The 19751-nt window shown below is 39.8% G+C and overlaps 2 protein-coding genes across 2 annotated transcripts in view; both read left to right on the top strand.

Annotated features, from left to right (window-relative positions):
* The first annotated feature begins 25 nt into the window (after window positions 1–25).
* Window positions 26–19751, top strand: part of LOC117425015 (tumor necrosis factor receptor superfamily member 14-like) — a 45199-nt gene continuing 25473 nt past the window's right edge. The window contains exons 1-5 of the mRNA XM_059001875.1: window positions 26–183; window positions 772–868; window positions 1103–1228; window positions 1561–1719; window positions 1822–1912. Of these exons, the coding sequence (XP_058857858.1) occupies window positions 166–183; window positions 772–868; window positions 1103–1228; window positions 1561–1719; window positions 1822–1912 (491 nt within the window). The 5' untranslated portion in view covers window positions 26–165. The remainder of the gene's footprint in view (window positions 184–771; window positions 869–1102; window positions 1229–1560; window positions 1720–1821; window positions 1913–19751) is intronic.
* On the top strand, window positions 11251–19095 carry LOC117963586 (tumor necrosis factor receptor superfamily member 14-like). Its single transcript, XM_059001867.1, has 10 exons — window positions 11251–11482; window positions 11906–12046; window positions 12544–12649; window positions 13206–13331; window positions 13753–13908; window positions 14005–14092; window positions 14426–14598; window positions 14995–15023; window positions 15430–15629; window positions 15995–19095. The coding sequence occupies exons 2-10, from the start codon at window positions 11909–11911 to the stop codon at window positions 16068–16070; spliced, it is 1092 nt and encodes a 363-aa protein (XP_058857850.1). The 5' UTR covers window positions 11251–11482; window positions 11906–11908; the 3' UTR covers window positions 16071–19095.

Raw genomic sequence — 19751 nt, 5'->3', positions numbered from 1 at the left:
CGATGCACACGTGACCTGATGTCACCAGTACAGTACAGGAAGTCTAAGCTTACATTTCTGTTCCAGTGTAACGCCTAGTAGAACTCCTTGCTGCAATTTAACAAGTTTACATTTTTTATGTTGGCTGCTTGAATATGAAAAATAATAGATGTTATTCTTAAAAGTATGCTGTCTTCCTTTCTAGTAAGTATGGTACTTTGTATTATTTTATTGCTGGGTATGTTGTTGCGTTCTTGCAATGCTTCTCTACATAATGGCGTAGGCCTAGTACAGGTTTGTAAAAACGAAACCAATTTTGTGGTGCAATCAAGGGACCGTCTTAAAAGTGCAAGATTTTATCAATTAGAAAAAAAATCCGCCTGGCGTCATGAAAGTACATGTATCTGAACTTGAGCCCTGTGTTCCCCAGTAATTGTACAAATATTATCCCCTTTTGTTCGTACAGACTTAATCGGTGAATTTGGATTGTGTATAAAATTGATACGTTGATCTAATATGTAATCTAAAATCATAACTTTATGTATGCTAATTTAAGATCTATGACACCACCAGTAATTTAATAACATTAGACTCACTTTGCAGATTTCATTAGAGCAAATTCATTGTGAACCTGGATTACTGAAGCTGAAGTTAACCACCCACAGCAGTTAGTTGAATTAGCAGTTATTGAAATGCGTCAAGCATTGTAGCTCGATTGAATGCTCCTTTCTTTAAGTTTCATGTTCTAGTGTTGTATACACTGTGCACATACTAATTACCTTTCTGTTTCAGATGATTTTATTCTTTGTAAATATTAAAACTGCCGTTCGCTCATGTGCTCCTTCAGAATTCTTTGTGGATGGACAGTGTTGCCCCATGTGCAGTGCAGGTATGTGCGCATACTTTCTATTTGTGTGTGTTTATACATAATATACATTAATTCAAGTCTGGGGGGTATCGTTTGCATTGTTTGAACTGCTCCAACATCTACAATTCCCTCTGATGATTCCTAACTGAATCTGGAATTGGAGCTGACTGCTAAACTCGCTTCTTTGTTAAACTGTTCACTCTTCTAATAATCCCCTTGATTTTAATAATCCTGGACCTTTTTGTTGTTGTTTAGGCTCTTCTGTATTCAGGGCATGCACACAGGACAGCAGTACAAGCTGCATACCGTGTACACGCGGTACCTATACTGAAGAACCCAATGGATTACTTAAATGCTTTCCCTGCAAAAACTGCGATGAAGGTACTAAAGTAAAAAAAATAAATTGATATACAAATATTATGGGTTTTTTTTTAAACCAGAACAAACTGATATGGACTACTGAGTGCAAACTGTTATGTATAATTGTAATATAATTGTTATCCCGAGTTAAACAGAGGTCTGCTCCATTCAGTGGATGTTTCTATAGAAGATATTCATGTGCTCTTTTAATTGAGAATCACTGTACCTCTCATGTTTCCTGCTTACAGCAGAACCCAATACTTACATCTCAATCGCATGTTAAAAAACAAACAGTAGAATGTGCTGTGTATCTGTATCGTTTACATTCATATTTATATATTTTTTTTCTTCAGCTTCGGGCCTCACTGTTCTTCATCAGTGTCAACGTTATAAAAACACCATTTGTGGTCCTTTGACTGGATATTTCTGTTCTGGAAAAGCAAGGGGTGGTGGCTGTGATCAGGGTCAAAAACATACAGTCTGTAGAGCTGGAGAGAGAGTCAAGTCACAAGGTAAGAGCATGGGCATTGTCCCCCTTTTATATGCTGTTATAGGGCTACTAGCGCAATACAAATTCAAACAGAAGAAAGTAAATGAAATGTTTTATTATCCAGGGACTGCTGAATCTGATACAAGATGTGAAGGCTGCCCCGAAGGAACATTCTCAACAAAAGACATGTCATTAAACTGCACCGCATGGACAGAGTAAGTGCTTTAACCTGACTATTAGCTGTTGGGGAAAATACAGTTCAGCTTCTGATAACATTGGTATACATTTCTGTAATTGTCATTTTCTGAACCATAGTGCTCTATTCAAGTCTCTATTCCGCATTTTAAAATTAAAAACGTTGATACAAACGAGAAGACTTGGATTACTGTACTTCCTGTGGGGGTTTGTAAGCAAATCACTGCAACAGCCTGTCCATTTTAAACCCTGCCCTGAATCACTGAATCACTTCTGACATACTGTGAGATTGCTGTTGTCAAGGAGTCAAAATGGAACTGCAGGGAAGACAGTGTGTTTGTAATGTGTAGGAATACTAAACGAGAATGAACTAACTGGACAATTTCTCCTTCTTTCTTTTCCTTACCAGTTGTGCATTAAATGGCAAAGTGAAGTATACAGAGGGGAGTTCAACAGCAGATGTGCAGTGTCAGGAGAAGACGCCCATTGGTTTAATAGTTGGATTAACAGTTGGATTAGTTGGATTAGTTGTTATGTGTTTGTCTTTTTGTTGCTGGAGTCGTCATCTATTTGAAGAATAAAGGTTAGTAATCGCTTTGGAAAGGGCCTGACCTGTATTTCATGTCATTATATTTTTAAAGTTACAAAGTTCAGCTGGTGAAATATAACAGGGCATGAAACTCTCACTAGCCCTGCACCCAGTCCTTGATTACAGAACTACCTTCAATGAAGTATTTCATTTAAATGAACAGGACCCAGGAGATGGATGTTAAATACTGTATTCCTAATATATTGCAAGTATGTACCAAAACCTCCTGAATCTATAATGCCTGGGAGACTGATTCAGTAACATCAGGAGGACGGAGCACTGATTCAGACCTGGGCGAATGAGAAGGAAGGAATGGCAAAGCAATACTGAGCTTTACTAATGCTCTTGACATTAGAACGCATCTGGAAATAATGGAACAATGACACCCATGTGATTCTCACGTCCTTGTTTCTGAGATTATATAAAGAACCTTCACGAGGGGAGCAACAAGACTGTCCTCATCAGGGAATGCATGGCCTGCTGTTTGAACAATGGTCTCATGAGCTTTCATATCAGTTTCACTCAAATATCTGTGCACATGAGCTTAACACTACTGCACCTCTAAGACTCCAGAGGACTTATATGTTTGTAGAAAATGTGTTAATAGTGTATTAAATGCAGTATTGCTTAACCACAGGCAGTTTCAAAATTAGCTGTTCCGCATTCAGCGTGAGATGTGGGAGGGTGTGTCTGTATATTTTTGCTAAGCTGCCTTTCTTACCTCGTATCTTCAAGCTGTGATAGATGTATCGGTCCTTGGCTCAAGTTTGTAAATAAATGTAAACATTTTGACTACACTATCTTATGTGTTAAATGATCTCTCAGTACTTGTTGCTCTGCTATAATCAGCAAGGGAAGGTTGTTGATTATATTAATAAGTAACTCACAGGCATAGAGACAGGGGCAGACAGGGATTAGGTAAAATCCCAGACAAGTTCACGTACTGCTCTGCCTGGTTACTGAATGTGTAATTCTTTTCCTGTGTTTAATTTCTTTATTTATATTGTTTCACGATCATTTTATAAATATAAATGTACTAGTTTCGGTAATCGCCCAAAAACAATCATGTATGTTCTGAGTTTAAGTTGGTAATAGTTTGATTTGTATTTGATTTGTATTTGATCCAGTTCATGTGATTCTCACGTCCTTGTTTCTGAGATTATATAAAGAACCTTCACGAGGGGAGCAACGAGACTGTCCTCATCAGGGAATGCATGGTTTCAGACATTTCCATGGATTTGCTTCACTGGGCATGCCCAGTAACAGGCATTGTTTATTCACTAGAATGTGGAACACAAGTCAAAAGTGAAGGGAATATGAACATAGGGTTAAATCTTCATTCCTCATCATAACTTTCTGAGGTCAGACCAAAAGCAATTAGGAACACATGATTAGCAACAACAACACTGTTACGTAACACATTTCACAGTTGAAAAACAAGCGGTGCAAAACTTTGGGATCTGCATTGATTTAACATATTTAACCTGGAGATAAAAGCCATTGAGAGGAATCGTCGTGTTTACAAGAGTGTCCTGGGATGCTTTGAGGAGTCACACACAGGACTGTAACATCACAGTGATCCACACCGAGGTAAGGTGCAAGTGAAGTCTACCTTTGCAGTTTAAATTATTTTCACAGTACAAACCTCATTTGGATTACAAGAAACCGACCTTGCTAAATGAGCACAAAAAAGCACTAAACTGTGCACCAGTTTCAATTACAGAAATAAAGTGTATAGTAATGAATTTAAGAATAATAGTGAATCACAATGTTATATTTGTACGTCAATATAATCAGAAGCCTGAACCAATAATAAATCAGTGTGCTCTAGAATTTAATACTGGTTTTAGGGGCTAGCACCACTAGGCTAAGTTATCTACAGAGTAGTGAAAAGCAGACATTTAACACAATTCATACTAGTACCGCATATGTCACCATCAAGTGGCATTGTCTGGTTCATGTTTCATTGTAATTGGCAGCAGTGTGGAGTAGTGGTTAGGGCTCTGGACTCTTGACCGGAGGGTCGTGGGTTCAGTTCCTAGTGGGGGACACTGCTGCTGTACCCTTGAGCAAGGTACTTTACCTAGATTGCTCCAGTAAAAACCCAACTGTATAAATGGGTAATTGTATGTAAAAAATAATGTGATGTCTTGTAACAATTGTAAGTCGCCCTGGATAAGGGCGTCTGCTAAGAAATAAATAATAATAATTGTTCATATAAAATGGTATCATTACCTTTCAAACAGGTACGTAACAATAATTAGGGTTAGTGATCTTTTAGTTTGCATTCTGAATTTTTTAAGTGATGTGTTTATTTCTTATGTGAAAGTCCAGATTAACCTGACTAAAACTGAAAGTGAAACACTTTGGAAAGTCTAGAGTTCATAAGAAAATACTGTGACTTGTGCTGGTGACTACAACACATGATTCACAGCGACTGGAAACACTCATCTGAAAGAAATGTCCCCACAGCCCATACTAGTTGAAAGGTTCATTATTACTGTGGGGGGCGTTGCCTTCTTTTGTAGATGATGATAAGTAAATCAAATGTGATTTGGAAAATGGCACAAGGGTAGGTGTGCATGAAAAGCAATAGCTGATGGTATTTGAGGGGGATGACATAGAGACAAATAACATTTAAAAGCATGTTTCAACAGCTTTCCAGAAGGGTCATTGACAATGTTAAGTCAACCCCGAAATCAATTTTAAATCCGTTTTGATAAACTTATAATATCACTTCATTCACTTCAACAAGCTTTCTTCGATTTTAACCCAGCATGTGCAATATAATAAGTTGCTTTTAAACACTAGATACACATCTGTTTTGTTTAAACTGCAGTACAGTGTATATTCTTCTTCTTCTTCTTATTATTTATTTCTTAGCAGACGCCCTTATCCAGGGCGACTTACAATCGTAAGCAAATACATTTCAAGTGTTACAATACAAGTAATACAATAAGAGCAAGAAATACAATAACTTTTGTTCAAGCAAAGTATAAGTGTGACAAACCACAATTCAATAATACAGCAGATAATAGGGGCTCCCGAGTGGCGCATCCAGTAAAGGCGCTCCTCGCAGGATGTGCCCTATAGCCTGGAGATCGCTGGTTCGAATCCAGGCTATGTCACAGCTGACCGTGACCGAGAGTTCCTAGGGGGCGGCGCACAATTGGCTGAGCGCTGCCCGGGTAGGGAGGGCTTAGGTCGGCAGGGGAATCCACGGCTCACCGCGCATCAGCGACCCCTGTGGCCGATAGGGCGCCTGTGGCTCTGCAGCGGAGCCGCCAGATCTGTGTTGTCCTCCGGCACTATAGGACTGGTAGCATTGCTGTGGATCTGCAGTGCGAAAAATGACGGCTTGGAAGGAGCACGTTTCGGAGGACGCGTGTTTCAGCCTCCGTTTCCTGAGTCGGTGGGGGGGTTGCGAGCGGTGAGCCGGGGATACAGATAATAATTGGGCATGCTAAATTGGGGTGAAAACCGGGGTAAAAATAATTGGCGACGACTAAATTTAAAAAAAAAAAAAAAGAAAAAAGAAAAAAAAAAAAAAAAAAAAATACAGCAGATAATAGTGATAGTTACATCAGGGTATGATTAAATAGTGATAGTTACATCAGGATATGATTAAATACAAAGTACTACAGGTTAAGCACTTGGCAGATTACAGTATTCTGAAGTACAGGATTAAATGCAGTAAAATAGGGGCAGATAAGAGCAAAATAAAGCACATTTACATGAAGGGTGATAGTGTCCCAGGATACAAACAGAGGAGTTCTACAGGTGCTCTTTGAAGAGGTGAGTCTTAAGGAGGCGCCGGAATGTGGTCAGGGACTGGGCAGTCCTGACATCTGTAGGAAGGTCATTCCACCACTGCGGAGCAAGGGTGGAGAAGGAGCGGGCTCTGGAGGCAGGGGAGTGTAGCGGAGATAGAGCTAGTCTTCTAGTGCAGGCGGAGCGGAGAGGTCGAGTGGGGGTGTAGGGAGAGATGAGGGTCTGGAGGTAGCTGGGTGCAGTCTGGTCAAGGCATCTGTAGGCTAGTACAAGAGTCTTGAACTGGATGCGAGCGGTGATCGGGAGCCAGTGGAGCGAGCGGAGTAGTGGAGTAGCGTGGGCGAAGCGAGGCAGAGAGAACACCAGGCGGGCAGCAGAGTTCTGGATGAGCTGGAGCGGACGGGTGGCGGACGCAGGGAGGCCAGCCAGGAGGGAGTTGCAGTAGTCTAGGCGGGAGAGTACCAGGGCCTGGACCAGGAGCTGGGTAGCATAGTTGGTGAGGAATGGTCGGATTCTTCGGATGTTGCTCAGGAAGAATCGGCAAGTGCGTGCCAGAGTGGAGATGTGCTGGGAATAAGAGAGGCAGGGGTCCAGGGTGACTCCAAGGTTCTTAGCTGAGGAAGAGGAAGAGAGTGTGGTAGATGACAGAGGAACAGAGATAGAGAGATCAGAGGAGGGGGAGGAGGAGGGAAAGAAAAGGAGGTCAGATTTAGAGAGGTTGAGTTTGAGGTGATGCGAGTGCATCCAGGAGGAAATAGCAGACAGACAGGTAGAGATACGGGAGGAGATGGTGGAGTCAGAGGTGGGGAAGGAGAGGAAAATCTGAGCATCATCAGCATAGAAATGGTATGAGAAACCATAGGATGCGATGAGGGGGCCCAGGGAGCGGGTGTAGAGAGAACAGGAGAGGACCCAAGACTGACCCTTGGGGGACTCCAGTTAAGAGAGGGTGAGGTGTGGAGGTTGCTCCACGCCAGGTTACCTGGTAAGTGCGGTTGGAGAGGTAGGAGGAGAACCAGGCCAGAGCAGTGCCAGAGATCCCCAGGTCAGCAAGAGATGATAGTAGAATAGAGTGATCAACAGTGTCAAAGGCAGCAGAGAGGTCGAGGAGAATTAGGACAGAGGAGAGAGAGGCAGCTCGGGCACACTTAAGTGAGTTGGTGACAGACAGGAGGGCGGTTTCAGTGGAGTGGGCAGAGCGGAAGCCAGATTGGAGAGGGTCAAGCAGAGAGTGGTTGGACAGGAAAGCAGAGAGCTGGCGGTGTACAGTCCGCTCGAGGGTTTTGGAGAGGAAGGGTAGGAGGGAGACAGGACGGTAGCTCTGGAGGGAGGTGGGGTCGAGGGTAGGTTTTTTGAGGAGGGGAGTGATAGAGGCTTTTTTGAAGGCAGAGGGAAAGATACCAGAAAGTAGAGAGGTGTTGAGGAGGGAGGAGATGAAGGGGAGTAGAGCAGGAGCAGCAGCTTGAAAGAGGTGAGTGGGGAGGGGGTCCAAGGCACACGTGGTGGGTTTGTGACCCTGGAGCAGGGAGGAGAGGTCAGAGTCTGAGAGGGGCAAGAAGGTGGAGAAGGAGGGCGAGTAAGTAGGGGATGTAGTGGGTGTAGGGGTTGGAGCAGGAGGGGGTGCGGGGGAGGGAGAGGTGTTAAAGAGTTTGCGGATATCTGAGATTTTAGAAGAGAAGAAGGAGGCAAAGTCATCAGGGGAGATAGAGGAGGGAGGAGGAGGGGGGGGAGGGTTTAGGAGGGAGGAGAAGGTAGAGAATAGTTTACGTGGGTTGTTAGTGGAGGCTTGGATTACAGATTGGAAATAAGCACATTTAGCAGAGGAGAGAGTAGAGGAGAAGGAGGAGAGGAGAGTGTGGTAAAGGTCTAGGGCAGCAGGGAGTTTGGTTCTCTTCCATTTCTTTTCAGCAGATCGCAGTGTGATTCTTGCCGAGCGGAGAGCAGAGGAGAGCCAGGGATGGGGAGGGGAGGGGCGAGCAGGTCGGGAGGTGAGGGGACAGAGGGAGTCGAGGGAGGAGGTGAGTGAGGAGAAGAGGGTGGAGGTAGCAGAGTCTACGGAGAGTTGTGAAAAGGAGTCGATAGGAGGGAGGTGAGAGAGCAGTGGAGGCAAGGACAGAGGGGGAGAGAGAGCGGAGGTTACGGCGAGAGGTGATAGTGGGGGTAGGAGGAGCAGGGAGAGGGGGGAGAGACAGAGAAAAAGAGATGAAATAGTGATCAGAGAGGTCCAGGGGGGTGACAGAGAGGGTGGAGGGGCAGCAGGCCCTGGAGAAGGTGAGGTCCAGTTGACAGCCAGCTTTGTGGGTAGGAGGGGACGGAGAGAGACAGAAGTCGAAGGAGTGAAGGAGAGGGAGGAATCCAGCAGAGTGGCTGGGGTTGGAGAGATGGATGTTGAAGTCACCCAACAGGACAGTCGGGGTAGACAGAGAGGGGAGGGAGGAGAGTAGATAGTCGAGTTCATCCAGAAAGTGAGTGAGAGGCCTAGAGGGGCGGTACAGGACAATGAGCAGGAGTTGACAGGGAGAGGTTAGTTGGACTGCATGAAATTCAAAGGTATTGACAGAGAGTGAGGTGAGATCGGAGGGGACAGAAAAGAGTAAGGAGGGAGAGAGGAGAAGACCCGTCCCACCTCCCCGTCCAGTGAGACGCGGGGTATGGGACAAGACGTAGAGAGAGGACAGGGCAGCAGGAGTAACAGTGTTATCAGGGGACAGCCAGGTTTTTATTCTTAAAATAGAACTTATTCTTAAAATAGAACTGAAACTGCAGACTTGTTGGTTTGGGGCATAACCACAAAACAACTTAGCATCTTTTACTTCTCATTAAGAGGCTGCTATGACAGTGAAGATCATGGCAGATCACCAGGGGAATGTAATGTGCATTTTTAATGCAATGAAGGGAAATTTGAAGAAAGAGCACCCAGTGTAGCGCTGAATTTATTTTCTGGGAGAACAAGTCTCCTGGATCATGATCAACTTCAGAACTTGGGGTGAAAGCTCCTTCACACTGACACAAACACAATATTTAATTGCACTGAGACCCACTCGGAATGACAGCAAACATCACAAAAAGATAAGGGAACAGGAAAAACCAGACAAGCAGGAAATGAAAGACAGTGAAAGAGATGATCAAAAAGCGCTTTGTGAATCAGCTGTCAGGCTGTGCTGCACTGTGAAAATCATCTTTATTACTTTATGAAATATTATTCTCAAGGCTGCGTATCACTTCCACTTTCAGATGCTATCGCATGCTTTCATATCAGGGGCTGCCAGCTCATCTTCCGCAGGCTAGAGGGATACTCCTGAGTCATTCGCTAGAGTCAGAAAACAACTTTCAGGGGTCAGATTACAGTAAAAAGAGGTTATATTTCAATTTCTATCATAGCACAGTATCTCAAAACGCTTTACATGGCCTTTAAAAATAGAAAGAAGTATGTAATATCAAGAAGCAGTACACATTACAAAATAATAATAATAATAATAATAATAATAATAATAATAATAATAATAATAAAACAATTGAAGGCAACAGGGAATTAATAAGAATGATAAAACACAAAATTACAAAAAAGCAAGCAAAATTAAAATAAAGAAGAACATATATGATAATTAAATGTGAGAATAAATCAATCACATGGGGAAATACTTCCAGTTCCATTAAAAAGGGTACTTCATGTTTACACTTCTTGAATTCGTGGGGATTTTGAAGATTACATTTTTTTTTAAAGTTCCCTTTCAATCCCCCTACGCATAGATACCTACCTCCACTCCCAGTCCAGCTCAATGCCTTTTCCCAGCCAGGAACTTAATCCCACAAAACACGAGGAAAGCCGCGGACTTTTCAAGATCCGACTTTTAGCGCACATTTTCAGTCAATAACATCAAAACTATGTTGATTTAAACAGGCAAAAGTTACATAGAACTATATTACAAGTGCCATATTTTATGTCAACTGTACTTTCAGTGAGCACCATACAGGGGTGTAGTGCCGGTGGGTCGCGGTGAGGCGCCGACCCCCCCTCTCTTGGGCAGGGACAGCACCGCTTCCGTACTTCACGTGTAGAATATTGAGCTGTTTTGCTCCTATTAATATATGGAGATATACACGTGTAAAACCCATACAAATAAGCAAATAATACAATAAGAATTCCTTAATGATAAATGATGAAAAAAGTTTGAATATAGCGTACCTGGTCTGGAACAACAGGTGTGAATAAGAAGGGAACCTGTATTAACGCTTTACAATTAGATGTCATAATTGGGCCAGTTCTTATTTTAGACCCATACATAAGAAATAACATTGATAAAATAAGCTAAACATTTATTTAAAAGATAAAACTCAATCGCAACAAACAAATAAAGGGTACCTGTGGCCTTACACATCTTATTTTGCAAACGGATGCACTTCCGTTTCAAAACCTCAGTCTCGTTCGCTCTTAAGCGCTTGCAATAGGACAGTGAGTTAATTCTGGACCAAACCATTCAATATATGAGAAGGGCGAGGGAGGGAGTGTTGCACATAGGATTAATAATAATAATGACAGCGTTTTAATCATGTGTATTAGTGTACGAAACTGGTTGTGAAAATATGTACAGTGTTTATTTATTTATCTTTAATATAAATAGCTGTAAGTCTAGTTGCTTTACAATAATACCTCAATACCTGATTGTTTGAATTTGTAATCAATTGGTACACTTGTTAGCCCTTTCAAATACCGTACCTGCTAGTGATAAACTGCGGTTCTGTTGAGTTTATGAGGAAACAGGGACTGCAGGATGCGTGGAAGGGTTGAGGGAGGAGCGAGGGGAAAACGTCAGTAAAATCTAACAGTTCACTGGTTAGATCGTTGCATTCGTTACTGTAATCGGTCCTCAAACTAGAATTGGTCGACTTGTTTTATACTGATTATATAAGATTTTTTTTTTTTATATATATAAATATACATGAATCGTCTTTTTCTATTTATTTTTCATTATGGTGTCTCGGGGGGGGGGGGGGGGGGAAATAATAACACGACGGTACCAATTCTGACTCCATTATATTTTATGAATCTTGTTGTCTGGACTTTGGCATCAACAAGGAGCATAACAGCTTCAGCTGCTAAGAAAATACATTAACTTTTTGAACCAACGCGCTTTTATCAGAATACACTGTTTACGTGAATTCCTGTCTGCAGAGGTGTTCGTTTTGAGAGGTTTACTTGGACCCCCTGGCACGATCAAGCTCACTCTGTGTAAGTACAACGATCAAGCTCACTCTAGTGTTTATTTTTAGCTGAATAATTAAATACAAAAACGAACGAAGTCAATTTACCATATAACTCAAATTGTAATATAATCCTGCCTTGTGTTTTACCAGGTTCAGTATAAGTCGATATTAGTTTGCTAACAGTAATTGATATTTGTATTATGAATGTGTTACAGTGTATAGAGCTCCCTCTAGCGTCCTGCAGTGACAACAACAACTTTTAACTATCCTTGACCAAAAGGGAAAAATTTACATTGCGTCCTTACACTCCTAGTTATTTATCACGTGACAGGAGGCTACTATTACAATGTAATACACAAACAATATTATGTATTGTATTTATTAATTAGATAGAAAGAAAGATTTAGTATAAGTTTTATATCTTATGAGATGTGTTTTATCCACACAGGTGATGACTAGAAACTGCACAAACAGCACAAATTCAGCCTCTGGCAGCGGTGATATTTCTACACAAAACGAAACAAGAATGTTTGTGAGAGCTCCACGAAACAGAGCCCTTGTTCCACGGGACATCTTTTTAAGAGGACTGGTAAGAACTTTCTAAAGGTTACAAATAATTCAATGTGTAGCTAGTTTAAATGACACGTACTTATCCAAGCACGAGGAAATAGGTATAAACAAAATACATTACAAAATAAAAATCTAGTGTTGAGATATTTGCTGGTTTAAGGTCAATATAATATCATAACCCTGAAGTTTACCATAGTAAAAGCATAGGAAAGTGTATGAAAGCATAATGAAACATAGGTAAGCACTGTAAAGAATAACGAGGCATGGTGAAGCATATTAAAAACATGGCAAACCAGGGTAAATGCATCGTGTAACCATAGGAAAAGCATGGGAAAACTGCAAAAATGCCATGCAAAAATATAACGGTAAACTTTTGTAAGCAAATGTTGAAAACAACTGATCTTTTCAGACTGTGTTCATGAGACACTGGGCTAATGTTTGTTTCAATAATGTACAATTAACACCAAGTTGTTTTTTTTCCTTACTAAAATATAACCTTTTTTGTGTGTGTTTTAGGTCAAAGTACATTGTATATTGCTATTGGTATTTGTTCCAAAAATAAATGCTTGTGACGAAGCAGAATATAATATGAATGGACAGTGCTGCCCAATGTGCCAAGCAGGTAGGCAGACAATCCAAACTCTTTACACTGAATCTTAATGCAGTATTGCTTTAGCTTGGATATGGGCGTTTACTTTAACATTGCATGGCTACCATGAATAATAAAAAGACCCATTTCTAATAAGTAAGGCCAGGATGTTATTGTGTCAGCCAGCATGTTGAAAAAAGAAATATGTATACCTAAAATCATTTGGGCTGGATTATCAAAGCTATTGTTTTTCTCAAAAGAGAACCTGCACTACAATTCTAACCCAAATAAGAAACAACTACTAGCAAGCCCATACATTTTAAAGGCAAAGTGATTGCTGTTGTATAACTACTTTAAGATACAGTGGCTGGACCAAAAAAAAACTAAACACTAAATAAACAAATTTAGGTATGGCAGTTTTTTTTCGACTCCTGTTAGTTGGTAGTTTGTCTTTTTGCTTTTTTATTACTATATATTTGCAATTGTGTACTGCTAGCAAAGTGTGGTGTGTAGTGTAGTGTAAAACGGACAGCCCATGATACATTTTGTTCAAGCTTGGAAACTAATTGTTTGTTGCATTTTGTACCAGGAATGCGAGTTTATCGGCATTGTACCGCGGACTCCAGCACATCATGCATCCCCTGTATGGATTCCACCTATACTGAGAAACCAAACAGCCTAGACCGATGTCAGGACTGCAAACTATGTGACTCAGGTAAAGACTGTGTTTCTAACAAGAATATTCTCTACCTTTATTTCTTTAAATGCTGCCAGAAATATAGATGTGGTTGTACTACTTGAGAATAATAAACAATTTGGTTATTAAATATACAGGCATATACAATATAAGACAGTCTTTCTACATGTTACAACTCTTTACTCAAGATAATAAAATGATTCTCAAGCTCCTCGACACTGAGGGTCTTTGATTTTATGGGTGATATTCTGTAGAAATAGATCAACTGGATCAAACCAAAGTTCTATTTCTTCTTGTAGTGTTTAAAGACATCATACAGAGGTATTCAAAGACATACAATATTTAAGTCATGAGTTATTTAAATACTTTTTAAGCAATATATTCTTGCCAAGCAAGTCAGTAAGACTAACACTGCATTTGATGTGTTATTTTTATACAGAAATGGGGTTGACAGTAGTCCGGGATTGCACAGTTTTCTCAGATACTATCTGCACATGTATTGATGGCTTTCACTGTTTGGATTCATCGTCCTCTGGATGCAAAACCTGCCAAAAACACAGAAGCTGTTCTCCAGGACAATATATCAAAAAGAAAGGTGCGTCATTCCTCTATGCATACTGTCTGTGTGCAATGTTTAACATCATATAACAGTATGCACAGTGCGGTCATGGGCTGATTGTCTGTTTTCCAGGGTCCAGTATTGCAGACACAGAATGTGAGGACTGTCCTGATAAGACATATTCAGATGGTTCATTAGAAACGTGTGCACCACATACTGAGTGAGTGCTTTACCATTTCATTACATCACATTGCTGTTTAAAAAAGAAAATCCAGTCATTTACATTGTCCTTAATTGGACCTCTTCTGTAAATGATATAAAAAATACAGATGACCAAGTGTTCTTGTGAATTTCTTTATTTAAAAACTACAACATGTAATCAACTCTGCATATATAAAAGTATATACATCTCCTGGGGTTATGGCTGGTCAGAAACACCATGTCCTGTACAGTAGTTGTAGAAGCAGAGAGATTGATGTCAATCATCACAGTGATTATGTGGAAGTGCATTCCATTCCACAGCTCTGGAACCCTTGTTTCTTTCTCCTGGTAGTTGTCAATCTGAGGGACTAGCAAAGCCAGGAACCCCTGCCTCGGATGCTGAGTGCAAACACCCGTCTGCTGACACTGATGTCAGAGCCTGGACCGTTGTTGGAGTTATTGCACTAATAGGTGCATTGGCACTAATAGGAGCATTGGTTTACAAACACATGAACAAGAATAAAGGTCAGTAGGCTATTTGTGTTTTCTATTTTCTATTTAAAAGCTTACCTTTGCAGTGGGATCATATAGTGTTTCTGTTTTGGTTTTGTGATGCTGGCCAGTTTACAAAGAAGAAATCCTTAGCTTTCCAATCCATTCCATTACAAGACTCGCTTCCAACCAGGTCCATCATTATTGTATTGATTTCAGCACAGTCAATGTATTGATTGAGGATTGGATTGGAGCAAAGTTCTGAGGTTGCAAACAACTGCCCAGGACTCCAAGTGCACAATGCCATTGCTGCTGATGAATTCTGATGACGTGTGTAGGAATGGCCCTCCCATTTCCTTTAGTTGAAGTGTCTCGTTTGTTGAGGAATCGTGCAGATATCTGTACTAATTCAAGGTTGTTTTTTTTTAGGTGATAACATGGAAACAGAAAAAGGAAAGGTACAGTAAATGTATTTATATTGTATTATCTAAAACAGCAGAGAGATACTGTGACCCTTCCGCTCCAGGACCTGCATTGAATCTGAATGATGGCTGTGCCCTAGCCATTATAAAGTATAGCAGATACAGATACAGCGGCTCAAACTTCAAGCAAATTCACGCCCACGTCTTTATTTCAACCTTAATGATTAAATTCAACTAATTACACAACTGTCAAGGTCCTAAAGCACATTATTTATCATGAATGCATTATACCTATTAAACCTAGAATGGAATAACTCCCTAGGATTGCAGTTGCCTGCCCCTGATCTAAGTTGTTCACATACATACATGTCATAGAAACGTAATGAGATTAGATTGCAGGCTCAGGCAACCCTTCTAACTGATTGCTCTTTTGGAAATGCAGGGAACATACACAGCTGTGCGTATGACCAATGGTACAGACTGTGTAGCTGTAAGTAATGAAAACACATCTGGACATGGAACTTCATCAGAGGAATCATCTTCTGATAACGCTGTGGGCAGCACCATTGCAAGGCAAACTAATGAGCAGCTCACGAACCCGGAACTCACAAATACCATCTACTGCTCAGACACACAGCAACAGTAAGTATCCTTAATTGAGAATTCATAAATTATGTTTATTTTTGGTTAATGGGAGCAAAACTGTTCTAATCAAAATCCTAGGTTTTGGATAATGAATTGGCGTCTATATGGGCTAAATTACCAACCCAACCCCTTGCTGGCTTCTTGCAGTTGCAATAGGTTTATTTAATACCTTTGCCTTTATACTTCCTTCATAATAACCCCATGCATGCACACCTCAGGAAAGATTATACAATGATATCATAGTTCATTAGTTAGTTTACAGGAGTTAGTTGTGTAAGAAGATGACATAGAGCAGATGGTATTGAAATGTAACAGCATTCATAAAACTCAATTTCAAAATGTTTTTCTTCTATATTTAACAGACAGCAATGTGGATACAACGACGTAAGAAGAGATTCGGGAACGTGCAGACAGACAAGTTCAGGAGCAGTGAAATGACCAAGAATGTATCTTCACTTGGATCGCTTTCCCTGTTTTTGTTCTAAAGACATGTTTTTAATAGCAACTCATCTGTGGATGACCCCCTGCAGCATTAACACAGTGACCAGCCTGGACTCTACAGGATGTGGCATCATGGACCAGTCATATCTTCACATACAGTCAGGATGAGATGAAGCTGTTGAGTTGTGTGTGGAAGTTGTATCTAGATATCATGGCAGATGCAGTTGACTGGGAGTCAGACAGCAGCATCACTAGTGACTGATACACATGAGCCAGGGATTGGCTTGAAGATAAACAAGAACAAATTGGAATATGCATTAACAATGCTGGGGGAAGAAATGCTGTGGATAATTTGTTGATGTTCTTAAATATGATTTTTTTTTCAAGAACGAATTACTGTAAATCTTTATTTTTGATTTTTGTGTGAATTGTACATTGCCATTGAAAAGATACACCAGGGGGCGGAGTTGAGACGACACTGAGCTAAAAAATAATAATAAATAGTTTCAGCCAGCCCTGAAAAGACAGCGATTTTTGTATTTATTTTTGTTTTGGTATTTTTTTTCTGTTTTGCTATCTTCCAGTTAATTTAATTGTTCTTCATCCAAATCGGCATGTCTGCTTACTACTTTTGAGATTTTTGAAGATAAACAAGAACAAAATGGAATATGCATTAACAATGCTGGGGGAAGAAATGCTGCGGATATTTGTAGATTTTTTAATATATATTTTTTTGAATTTGTGGATACAACTTGAAGATACATATCGTACATATATTGTAAATACATAATAACAATTGCATGAATTCTTGTGAAATAACAGTACATCTGATTTATACAACCATAAACAGAGAAAAATATATGTGATAACAGGATATAAGAGAAGACATTTTCAGTTCTTATCTGTGTGGCAGGTCAAAGGCCCAGCTTTTGTAAATAAGTGTAAGGGTAGCGTCATGGCCCAAGCTGTTACCGACAGGAAGGAGACGCCGAGTCAAGAAGCTGCAGTTTGAAGTGCAAAGCACACATTTATTAAACATAAAAACAGAAAAATTAAAAAAAAAAGATTTAACCTTACACTCATTTACATAAGCAGGGCTTTTGTCTTGCCACATTCTGTAAGGGCATGTATTAATGGATTCCATATGTTTCAAAAGCTGTTCTGTCTACATCGATCATCCTGAACTATTCAGCACTCAAGAGAAATACTAAAAGAAATTTAATGACATGTTTTGACTGGAAGTCTTTTCAATGTCTCCAAAGACCAAACGTTTGTCATTGAATTTTAAAATGAGTACCTTATGATTCCAATAATTAAGAACTTTTTTTTTTTTTTTTTTTTTAAGTTTAAATTGTGTGTCACCAATTATGAGTTAAAGGTGTTATTTTGTTGAATTTTATGGAAGTGATTTAGCAGACTGCTAGAACTGCTTTGTGAAACAAGTCCCAGGGGCTCATTTATGTATTGCTAGAAAATACTATAGCTTGCTAGCTAGCTGCCTAAGTGCTAGCAGTGCTCTGTGAATCTGACCCCTGATTTCGCTAATATGGACTCTGGTTTAGAGGGCGTCGGAAGATGTGTGTGCAGTATCTTTGACATGATTTCATGTATTTTCAGACATCGGTACAATTTGCTTGCCTGTCTGTCATTGAAACACGACACCAACTATGATTCGACTGGAATATAGAAACAGGTGATACTTGATCAAAATAACAGTGATAGCTGATTGAAATAGCAGTGATAATGAAATATCAGTGATGCTGATTGAAATAGCAGTGATGCTGATTGAAATATTAGTGATGCTGATTGAAATAGCAGTGATAATGAAATATCAGTGATGCTGATTGAAATAGCAGTGATAATGAAATAGCAGTGATAATGAAATATCAGTGATGCTGATTGAAATAGCAGTGATGCTGATTGAAATATCAGTGATGCTGATTGAAATAGCAGTGATAATGAAATATCAGTGATGCTGATTGAAATAGCAGTGATAATGAAATAGCAGTGAAGCTGATTGAAATAGCAGTGATAATTGATTGAAATAGCAGTGATAACTGATTGAAATAGCAGTGATGCTGATTGAAACAGCAGTGATAATGATTGAAATAACAGTGATGCTGATTGAAATAGCAGTGATAATTGATTGAAATAGCAGTGATAATGAAATAGTGATAACTGATTGAAATAGCAGTGATAATGATTGAAATAAAAGGTGATCTGATCGATAGAGCAGGTGACAGCTAGTAGAAAGACCTATCCTATTTGAACTTACAATCTCTCAATATAGAAACGAGCCCCTGGTGCTTCTTTCACAGAGCAGTTCTAGCAGTCTGCTAAATCACATTCACTTCCATACAATTAAACAAAATAACACATGTATCCTTTAATCATACAGACTTGCTAAGTGTTTTGTTTTTTTTTAAACAGCTAAAAATAAGATTGCTAGCAGTGCTTTGTGAAACTGACCCCCTGATTTCGCTAATATGGAATCTGGTTTAATAACCAAATAAACTCACTTCTTAAGTCTGTCGGCAATTGGCTTTTGAAAATGAGGTCCGGAGAGAATATAAGCTGGTGAATTTGTAAAATTATCCTACAGCTTTCCTTCTTTTGTTTTTCAGGTACAAGCATTTATTTTCTTTTAAGTAATGTTAAGCACTGATTCACATACTGGTCAGTCCTCTCAACTCATCCCCCCTTACAGACAGGCAGCCTTTTAAAGAGCTAGCCACGCCCACATTTTAACAGCCTTAATTAAACAAACAATTTAGTGCCGTTTCTTTTTATAACATATCTTTAAATAGTTACATCTATAAAACATCACATATAAAGCCTTATTTAAGTTATTTGTTTCTTTTTTATACTGTGCACTCGCGCACACAGTATTTTTAACAAGGCGTAATAGTACCTACAAACATGCAAGTTTTTCATTTATTTTCTCGACGTTAAATATTTAGGGTTTTAATTATTACTGTTATTATGCAATATACCGTTCCGTAGCTAAACTGCACACGGAATTAAACTAACACGGCTTCATACTGCAACAATAAAAACACCAACTCAAGTCTCTCTCTCTCTCTCTCTCTCTCTCTCTCTCTCTCTCTCTCTCTCTCTCTCTCTCTCTCTCTCTCTCTCTCTCTCTCTCTCTCTCTCTCTCTCTCTCTCTCTCTCTCTCTCTCTCTCTCTCTCTCACACACATAGTACAACAACACGACTCATTGTAAGCAGTCATGCCCCAGTGAGGGTGCTCCCTCAAGCATCCATGTGTAATTGCATGACTGTCCACCATCATCAATGCTGCCAACTATTTAGAAATAAACCTTTTCACATAAATATTTGATCATTTATCAAATGTTCTATGAAAGAAAATCTAGCCCTTAAGTCCAAATACAGCTATCAATGACGTCAATTGTATGATCTGTGATTAAAGTTTAATTGGAAGACATTTTAATGCAGAATGAAAATTTTAAATACAAAATTCAGTGAAGGGGTTGATGGAAATAAATTGAATCAATTTTACAGAAAGGGGAGGCAGTATTTTTTTGTTATTGTTTTTAATTTCTCTGGTATGATTTCATCTTGACAGTAATAATGTAATATATTTAAACATGCCCTGTCCTTATCGGGCTGCATTCTTTGATTTCAGTTAGCATCACTATTGCGAGTTGCAATACA

Source organism: Acipenser ruthenus, chromosome 27, assembly GCF_902713425.1.
Source record: "Acipenser ruthenus chromosome 27, fAciRut3.2 maternal haplotype, whole genome shotgun sequence".
Classification (NCBI taxonomy): domain Eukaryota; kingdom Metazoa; phylum Chordata; class Actinopteri; order Acipenseriformes; family Acipenseridae; genus Acipenser; species Acipenser ruthenus.
The sequence above is the reverse complement of the archived record's forward strand: the minus strand, read 5'-3'. Positions and strand labels throughout refer to the sequence as shown.